Consider the following 10464-nt stretch of genomic DNA (forward strand, 5'->3'; position numbering starts at 1 on the left):
TCATGTAATGTGTTAGATTCATGGTCATGAAGAAAGTAGTCAACACTTAACAGTATTTTTATAATACTTTAACTAGATCTCTCACTTTCCCACTTAACTGTTACGTTGTTGTAAAATAATTGTAGATATGATAAGATAAGATAATTAAATGATTTTTGTGTTACTGGTGTTATTATCATATGAATTGTTTCTGATAGCTTGGCAGCGTTGTTTTTTGCTGCTTTATCAGTTGTCAATTTTTTTCCAGTCGTTAAAGTGTTAATTTACTCGCATTGCAGTGTCGGAGTGCCATTGTTTGCATACAACTGATAACTGACACCTGTTAAGGTTTATAAACACCAGCTCGTACGAGGGAGTTGCTAAGTTTATACCAGCAGTAAAAGTCCATAAAAGTGCACTGAAAGTGTTTTTTACTTCTGGTTTTAAAGTGACCGAGATTGATTTCAAAAGGTGCAAAGTACAATAATGGAATACTGGTTTTCCTTATTGTCATAAATGTGGTAAAAGGTATAATTTTGTATAAATATTAACAGATTAAGAAAACACCTGATTTTTTATTAGGAATGTATTACGATGTATTGTAAATTGCGTCTTTTTTCATCAAATTTATAGATTAATTGAAGTTGAGAGTGTTTATTAACTTTTCCAAAGCCTTTCCAGGGCAAATACTTGTAGTTTACAAAATTCAAAATTTGAGACATTAATTTTTACAGATTTCTGTTAAGTAAAGAGAATATTATGAGAATAAACACAATTAACATCTTATAAAAGTTAAGATTTTATATAAAAATTGACAAATCATGAAAACACTTGATTTTTTATTAAGAGCCTTGTAAATTACGCCTTGTAAAGTAGAAAATATTTATTAACTTTTTTAATGCTTCTCCAAATAAATAGTTAACAAAATAGTAACCCTGCAGTTCTATCACGTTTTATTTATGATAGTGTTTTGTTAGACATAAATTGCCCTTGCTAACTCTTATCAGTAATAAAAACTGCATAAATTAAACCAAAACGACAAATATGTTCATATTCCTAGAAACGTAGAAACCCCGAGGCTATAAAATATTATGATAATATGACAAATAATTCGAGATTAAGATATAAGTCTTGTTTGTGTTGTAATCATTACAATTTATCCGGTGCAATGCAATGCTATGCATATAATTGAAAGTTGACAAATATTCTCAACTCGCAACAGTTGACACATCGCTATAAACCTGCGAGATCGAATAACAAGTGGCAATTAAATGCAAAGGAACTGAAATTAGTTTAGAAAATGCGACCGACAATTTCTTGCCAGTCTCTTGCCAAATCTCACCGGTTTAATGTTTGCAAAACGGCCTGCTTGCAAAATTTATCACTAGTACTTACTGGTATTAGCTAGAATTAAAAACAAAACACCTCAAGGCTATAAAAATGTGAATATAATTGTGTTTTAATTGAAAGTAAAGTAAAAAAGAAAGTAACTTTCCCAAAAATACATTTTTTTTGTATTATTGAATAACAGTTTCAAAAGTTTTGATTTATTAATTTAAACTTTAAACGAAATTCTATAGGATTATATGACATCCAAGATTGTTAGCTTATTTGAACATTTTTATATCTTATACACTAAAATGTGTGATTAATTTATTCATTTTATAAATTTAAATATTATGACTTAATATTCGTGTTAAACAGGATTTATTTTTACTTCTGGTGTTCTATAAATAAACAATGAATGATTTTGTACGATAAAAACACACAACATAAAAATATCACAAATTTGTATCGTTTTGCACCCTTCAAAATACAAGTTTAGCGAAAATATAAGAAATTTAGAAAAGCAACATATTTTTTTCAAGCTAAAAAACAAAACTCCTGGAATAACTCTTAGAAACTTTTTTTTTTCGGTTTATAACGTTTGACGACGCTTTCCGGCCAGTGTTCTCCATATTTCTCTTTTTTTAGTGTATAATAAGTTTTCCCAAACTAAAATCACAATTTTTATGCTTTTTTCTGTTAAATAATACAAAATATAATATATTCTTAAAATCCATAAAAAACATATAATTTAAAATGTAAAGGCAGGTGTTAAGTAATAGTTCAGTGAAAAGATTGCATTTCTAAAAAAATAATAATCCACCTTTAATAAACGATCATAAAAGTCTCATCAATGTTCAGAAAAACTAGAATCACGATTATTATTAACGTTTTAAGACTCACAAATTGAAAGGATATCTAAAAATAACGCCAGACAGAATTGTACTCATTGTTCAACCGTCGATGAGATGAAAGCGCTATCGATCAGTTCAATAAATATGCGATTTGTTCAAAATTGTTTACCTCACGTGTGCACAAGGCGTTCGCGGAAACGCTTTAATTTTCTTTTGTTCATGCGTGTTTGTTAAGCGTATTTGCGATGTGTTCTAAGATCGGTTTTTAATTGAAATCAACTTGGCATGTGTAAATTCACTCATCAATACATTACCCGCATGAATATTCATGGATCAAAATGATTGTTTTGATGTAACAGCATACGAATTTTCTTACACCCGACGCGTGTTTACAAACATTCCGCGCTGTCGACGAACTGTACTTTAATAATCGATTGTTTACTTTTTATCGTCACCCGATGCGTAATTTACATATATCTACCGTGATAATGATAAAGTAAATTAAATTTTGGTAGTTTTTAATTAAGGATAGTATTTTGTTATTACCTGTTAGCACTTACGATCGATAGTCTACATTAGTTCACTGTCAGCGCATTGTTGATTGATTGTTGAACGAAGTCGAAAGCATACGGTGCAAATTGATCTTGAAATAATGTAAACATAAACACCGGCAATCAGCCGTGATCGTTAAACGCCGGCGCTGTGAAAATGCGTGTGCAGAGCAAATCAACACTGCGCAAATACGATAAACAATATAATAACCTTTCTAAATCGTTTGTGTTGTGCGTGGAGAATATACTAATGTACGTGACTTGGATCACACAAGAATAACTTATTTGTCAATAGAATTAATTCATAGATACTTGGAAAAATACTGGAATTGACAAACAAAACAATCATTAAATTAAATTAAATCACACGTAAGCAAAAATAAAAGAAAAAAATATAGAAAACAACGCATATTTAGGATAATTCAGGAAAATACTAAAATTCATTCAATTTCATGTTTTAAATTTTATAATATTTTTCTGACGATAGCCTAAAGGCGAAAGATGTTAAAAGTCAAACAAATCGTAATTCAATTTTCGTAAAAATAAAATATAATAAAATTCATTAAAAACATGAAAATATGATCTATTTAAATATATTATGCCGTTTGAAAAGTTTAGCGTATGTAGCTAAAACTGTTTTAGCGTGAATTTCAAATCAGAAGCTGAGTAAGTAAGTAACTCAGTAGCGTAAACACAAATAGCAATCGCTCACCCCCACTTGACTGAACTGCGTACTAGTGCTACTTGTCCGCAGCGCCGACCGATAAGCACGTCTATAAATAAATTCGTGCGCGTCGTGCCAATCTGTACAATTGCCAAAGTAATCTTAGACCGCGCGACACGCGTCCCGCGACTTAACAACACTCACTCGGCATTCAGTGATCATTGATCAACCAACCAAACACTAGTTATTACCAGCAGCAGTCAGTCAGTCAATTGCATCCACTGCGGTGCCCTTTTTGACCAAAATTTTCACGCCGTGAAAGAGTTGAAAGTCTCTCTCGGTTTGAATCCAACCCAGCGTCAATGTTACTCATTTGCACGCAGAACAAGCTGGTATTCGTTAAAGAGCAAGCGAAGGGCAAGGGCAAAGGGAAGCCATTTTGGCCACTGGTACAACGATGAGCGCGGCCATCTTCGAGCAGCACGCCGCCGGTGCGGCGATGACAGGCAACAACAATTGGTCCAGTGGTTTCACCGCTGTTGTTTTGGAGTTGGAAAGAAATGCTACTCTTGCTTCCGGTTCTGCAACCCCCGAATGGTTCTCGGGGACATTATTTTCGAGCATTTTGCAAGATGTCGGGCGGATGTTCTATATCATCAAGCCTTCAGAGACTACGTTTGAGCATCCTCATGAAGTTCCAAAGTATTTTACTCAGGTAAGCAAAATTTTTATTTACAAAATTTAAAAAAAATATATTAAAATTAGTTTTATTTAAGTTCGTTAGTTATTTAAACAAAAATATTTATTTTACCATATAATTAATTAGGTCTACTAAGTAATGATACATATTTATTTTTAAAATTATTACCGTTTTCAATTTTTATGTTTTGTATTAAATTAAAGATTATAATTTATATTTTGATAGCATATTGGTTTTTAGGTTATCTTTCTCCACTATAAATTGGTGTTGAATCGTCTGATATACATTTTATACTAATTATTGATGTATAATTTTCGTAAAAACAAATTGCTTTCTATTTATTTACAAAATTTATAAAAATAAAACAGTAAATAATTCTTATATCAAAAATTTAAAGGATAAATGATCAATGCTAACCAGAAACAAAAATAATAAACAAATCGTTTATGAAATTATAAATTTAATAATTTAATAATTGTCACATCTTTATTGCGATAATGAGACTGAGATAGACTTGCAATCGAGCGAAACAAAATTAATCGTTCTAAACCTTTAAGCGTTAAGGTCAAGGATGCTCTACTGCACTAATTAGACAAAACGATCTCTTACTTTAACAAATCCAATCAATTATTTCATATTATTTACCGCTAAAAATTGAGACGCACATAAATACACCTCAGGGCTATCCATACCTTCGCAAACAACAAAAAAGCGGTCATTTTATAACTGCGAAGTTATCTTAATTAAATCAATTAGAAACCTTTAAGTTCAAAACTTGTTTTGATCTCCGGCCAAACCTTTTATGTTTTAATAACTTATCGGATTATAATTTATGCAGGACACCGTTGGGCGATGAATTTTTAACAAGCCGGTTCGGCGTGTTTTTTTTTCTGTTCTCTTTAGGCATGGCCCTACTTTCTAGTCTTCATGATCTTGGAGAACTTCTTGCTGTGGTTGGAGCGCAAACCTACGCATCGACTCAACGACAGCATCACTAGCATCAGTCAGGGATTAGTGCAAGAATGTGGCAGGTAATTAAATATGTTAATTTTTTGCCTTTCAAAGGTCGATTGAGACCTTGATACCTTGATAAACATAATTAACAAACCTACCAATTTGTATTTATTAGAATGGTATGTTTAGCATAAACCAGTTTTTATTCTTCGCGAAGGTAGATGTGTACTTTAAGGTTCGAGGTCGAATGTTTTTTACCGTTTAAATTGCCAAGGGATTGCGCAATCTCAATTTTAATTTATTATTAGTTATGATGAAATAATTCTTCCGGGTTTAGTAATTTTTTAAATTATTTGGTTCATAACAATTTTTTTTTGATAATTTTTTTCTTTTTATTTATAGATTATTGGTGCGTGGCGCGGAAAGTTATTCCTATATGTACATCTACGAGCACTTCCGGCTTGTGGAGATGTCCTGGAACGAGCCCTACGTTTGGTATCTGACCGCAATCGGCGTCGACTTTTGCTATTATTGGGTCCATCGAGCATGTCACGGTACGAAATTCTCATCTCTTTGATTTATTTTTTTACCAATATTTCCGCAATGCGGAAAGTTTATGTGATTTTTTTTCGAGAATATCCCAAAAGTAATCACAATAATCCGCTACTGATATAAAAAAATAATAATTTCCGGAATAAGCTTATTTTATTTTTGTTTTAAATTTAGAAATTCATATATTATGGGCCCAACATCAAGTCCATCACTCATCGGAAGAATTCAACCTGGCTGTTGGCTTACGCCAATCAGCTTTACAAGGCTGGTGCGGTTTTGTCTTCTATCTGCCACTTGCGGTGTGTATTCCGCCCTCGCTTTTCATCACACACCAACAATTCAATCTACTCTACCAATTCTGGATCCACACGCAAGCAGTGAAAACCCTCGGTCCTCTAGAATATATCTTTAATACACCGAAGCACCATCGTGTGCATCATGGTTCCAATATTTACTGCCTTGATAAGAACTATGGAGGAGTCCTTATTATCTGGGACAGAATGTTTGGTACTTTCGCCGATGAGGCTCAAGATGAAGAAATTATCTATGGCTTGGTTTATAATCAACCTTCGTTTAATCCAGCTCATTTACAAGTAGGAAATTGTTTTTTTTTGTTTTGAAGTTTTAATTTATTTATTTTTTGTTTTGTTTAAAGACTTTTTATACTCATTATGTGATTGAAAAATTCCTGAGTATGTCAACGTGGAGTGACAGATTTGCGTCGATATTCTACGGTCCCAGTTGGCAGCCGGGAAAACCGCGCCTTGGGCTGGACGAAGACAAAGTTAAGGTGAGCACTACGCAATTTTCGTTTCTTTCGTTTGTAACTTTCCTTAGTTGCTCGAGTTGTTTTTACATCGTTTTTTATGTTCGTGTTCGACGTTCTTTTACTTTCTTTTGTTTTATCACGGTGATATCTTACAGGAGCTAGCATTAGGTAGAATTCTATAGAGACATGTTAACACGTTCGCCGCTTTTCAAACTGTATTGATTTGGGTTACGAGAATAATTTTGCCTGAATTTTATAGTATTGAATGCAAAACTTTAAAAAAAATTTATAGCAATTTTATACTTTTCTGTTTTTTGTTTGTTATTAATGAACAAAGTGTCGTTTATAAACTCTCATTATGTTTTGTTCACTTTTGTAAGAATGAAACAAAGTGGCGAGAAATGAAACGCGCAAAACTCTTGCGGGTATAAATTCATATCATGAAGAGCAATACTTTGCACCCATTTTATGACCACACTTCTTCCCTTTTATTTCGGGCTATAAACGCAGGATTCTTTGAGTAAATTCGTTCCCACTAATGCAACTTTCACATTCATTGCGAATGTTATTGGACACTAACAATTCCAACTTATACTTTTTCATAAATTCAGAATTTTATTCCCGAAGTACAGATTTACTATAATTTAATCTCGGATTTGTTCGCTTTAAACTTGAACACTGAGAATCCGTACCGATTACAAGCCCCAACTAGAATTTTATTCAAACTGTCGGAAAGTATTGATAAAGTTAACACGCCTTGCATTTATATTCAGAAATTGAAGCAGCGCATTTTCACAGCGGATGCTTTGCGGTTGTGCTACCAAAGTCGAGTTGGGAAAACTTCGACAAAAAATATAAACTTTTCTGGTTTAAAAACTTGCTTGCAATCAGAGAAATTCAGTCCTACGCGAAAAATAATTTATAAATAAAATAAAAAGTTTTAATTATTTTTATTTATTTGAAATAATTTAATTAAAAGTTAAATTTTGACAAAAATAATCTATGATTGCACGCATGCGCAATATCATCACTTGTTCTGTATTAATTTTTTTTTTCAATTCAGGTGGTGGCAAGGGAAAAATACGATGTGAAACTACCCCTTTGGTGTAACGCCTACATCCTAGTGCACTTTTGCGTGGTGGTTTACGGATTCCACGAACTTGCTGCTCGACATGTGGTGAGTGTCCTTTTTATGCGTAATTTGCATATCGTACATATATTTTTTCCATTTTCATACTCAGAGTGAATTCCATTAGCTAAAATTAGAATTTAATATAAATTCAATATTTTTACAAACTCTATAAATCATATAAAATTAATATTACTTCGTCCTTTTTTACGTGGCAACAAAGCTAACCTTGAGAGGTTTGTAGTGGTTGAAGGTAGAATGCCCGAAAATGCTAAAACGGAACGAATTTCGCGCACTCCCGTTGAATAATTCACACTCGGTGCATAGCTCAAGCGTGTCGAGCGTGCCGAAACGTTTTCAAACGTTTGAAATGGTAATGTCCTACGTTCCAGAACTCCCAGGACTATCAGAAAATTCGTCGGAAACCCGACGTCCGGTTACGCATATTATCGGCTTTTAGCAGCACTTAAAATGTTAAAACATCACTTATTGAATATTCTACCACAAAAAAACTAAAACTCATATCTATGGATAATAATTTTAGAATATTAATAGTATCAAGTTTAAGTAATTACTTAGAATTTATATCAATAATTTATTCTGTTTTCTATTCGTGTTTTGTGCTGTTGGAAGATAAATACATGATGAAAAAATGTAGAAACTGTAATTTATCATTTTCCTCAAAGGACTTTGAAATAGTTTTTAAACCGTTTACATATAAATTACTTTATCTGACAAGTATTTGCGGGGAAATGAGCGCGCACGCAAAAACAAGGAAATGCGAAAATGGTGGAAATGCGCGGAAACATGAAAAACACAACGAATGTTCCGGAAGCGTTGAGTGACCTCATTTACTATAAATTATTTTTGGGGCTTTTTAATTGTAAACCTAAACTATAACATTAACATTAACTTTAAATCAAATTTATATTAATTTATTAAAATATTGATTTAGATGAATTAATATTATATCACACAAACGGATATTTATTTTGTGTGAAGTTAATTAATATTTATAAAGTATTCATATGAATATTCGAGAAATATAATTAATTTTCATAAGCTCAGGATATTACACGTTCAATCAATAAAGATGTTTTGCAAATATTTACTTAGATTACTTAAATTTTGTTTCTGCTAAATAAATTATAAATTTGTTAGGCAATTTAATTTCGGAAACATTGTTGGAAAATTGCTGAAACTAAAGCGAACCTTTGATGCTAAAACAACAGTTTGATAGGGGGTTTAATTTGCGATAACACAAGAGGACAGCAAACACAACACAATAGTGCAATGGAGTTTCATTAGGTTAATTATTTACGGTGTGTGCTCTGCGCAATTAACGGATGTGCCATGTAAGCATGACACTGACATTTGTAATCTAGCAAGTCATACCAAATGTTTCCCAAAATATAAAAGAGTTTTCAAATGTCATTTGTTTGTTTCAAATGACATTTTGACAACGTTTGAGTATAATTTTAGTATAACAACAAAATCGCAATGGCTATTGTGGTTTTTGTGCATTTAAAGTTTGTAAATGTAACTCATGTATCTCATTTGGGATTTGGTTTCCTCTTGATGTGATTATTAATTTATAAATTTAATCTTTTTGCCGACCATTAGGGAATTTGATAGTTTACAATTTCAATCAAATGCATCACACAATCAAATAGATTAAAGTATTAATTCAATATCAATTTAGTTCTATATTGAAATTATTAATACAAATAATTTACAAAACATTTATTTAATTAACACATATTTTCATATTTTATATAAACAATTTGCTTTGGGCAATTTTCATTGTGATTTATATTTTCTGCTTTGTTAGCTGATCCTTTCTGAAGCCAGAATATTGTGTCTTTTTGTATAAAACATCTAAATCCATTGCAATGTTTTCATCTTCAACGTTTAAAATTCTTGCTTTGTATTTTTTGCTTGAAGCTTTCTTTTGTTTCGGGTTTTCGGTTAGCTCGCCTCATCATCATCTCTCGTTGCAGCGCAACATTTCTTCATTTTCCTATTCATTCGCCCGGTTATTTCATTCGTGGACTTGGGAAACATTTACATAATTTAATTCAAAGTCTCTTGTGTTTTGACTCGCCTGGAAAGTCTCTCGAAACACAACGTTGGCGCAAGGCGCAATTTAATATTGAAATATCTTCCTGTCTGCACTCATTACTTGTACTTCCTAGTAAGAATTAAAAAAAAAAGTTGTTTTAAAGAATGAAACTGTGCAGATTTTTTATACGGAAGTGAATTCTCATGTTATGCTAGATTTTCTAAAGTGCAAAATGTGTTTTATTTTATTTTTTGTTTGTTTTTCTTGTTGCAGACGATGAATCCTTTCGCTGTGCTGACATTCGTCCTGTATATCATCGGTTCATTGACCACAATCGGCATGCTCTTCGAAAACAAGCCACATGCTTGCGTTTTCGAACTACTTCGTTGTATGATTTTGGTCACAGCAGTGCAACGCTTGGAATTTCCGGATGTCGACGCGAATATCCTGCTTGCTGTCGAGGTGTTTTTCCTGACGTCCGGTCTGTTTTGGTTGTTGCAGTGCATGAAGGTTTTACAGATCACTAAGCAAAAAACCCATTAAATACAAACTGCACAAAAACACACCCAAATAATCCACGTTGATATACTGGCTAAAATTTATATTGAAATTAAAATTTTTACCTGAAGAGGCAGAAAATCTAAAAAGAGGCAAATGTTAAAGTTTAGATATTGTGATAATTTTAATTGTGATGTATTATTATAATGATAACAGAATATACGTACGCAAAAAGTCATGATTAGAAATAATTATGAATTATGAATAGTTAAAGGTGATTGGAAGTTAGTTCTATAATTAGATACAAATTGAACTGTTTTAAATATTTCTCAAAATGTTGTTAAATGTTTAAGTAATTAGTATTAAGCATTTTGTATTAAATATTGCTGAATAACATGATAAAAATAAATTTTATGAAATACACAA

The 10464-nt window shown here is 32.0% G+C and overlaps 1 protein-coding gene and 1 long non-coding RNA gene across 2 annotated transcripts; one reads left to right on the top strand and one right to left on the bottom strand.

The window, feature by feature from the left end:
• The first annotated feature begins 308 nt into the window (after positions 1-308).
• Positions 309-10464, top strand: LOC135790356 (alkylglycerol monooxygenase-like). The gene is made up of 8 exons (XM_065300561.1): positions 309-507; positions 3758-4089; positions 4978-5105; positions 5431-5582; positions 5755-6173; positions 6236-6370; positions 7413-7526; positions 9814-10464. Exons 2-8 carry the CDS (start codon positions 3832-3834, stop codon positions 10081-10083), a joined length of 1476 nt encoding a protein of 491 aa, XP_065156633.1. The 5' UTR covers positions 309-507; positions 3758-3831; the 3' UTR covers positions 10084-10464.
• LOC135790357 (uncharacterized) lies at positions 7467-7913 on the bottom strand. The gene is made up of 2 exons (XR_010547736.1): positions 7675-7913; positions 7467-7605 (listed from the first exon to the last, which is right to left on the bottom strand). It is a non-coding gene; the product is annotated as an uncharacterized lncRNA (long non-coding RNA).

Source organism: Atheta coriaria, unplaced genomic scaffold (assembly GCF_025399875.1).
Source record: "Atheta coriaria isolate IRGN ID8LTWV9N9 unplaced genomic scaffold, Caltech_Dcor_3.1 hic_scaffold_4_pilon, whole genome shotgun sequence".
Classification (NCBI taxonomy): Eukaryota; Metazoa; Arthropoda; class Insecta; order Coleoptera; family Staphylinidae; genus Dalotia; species Dalotia coriaria.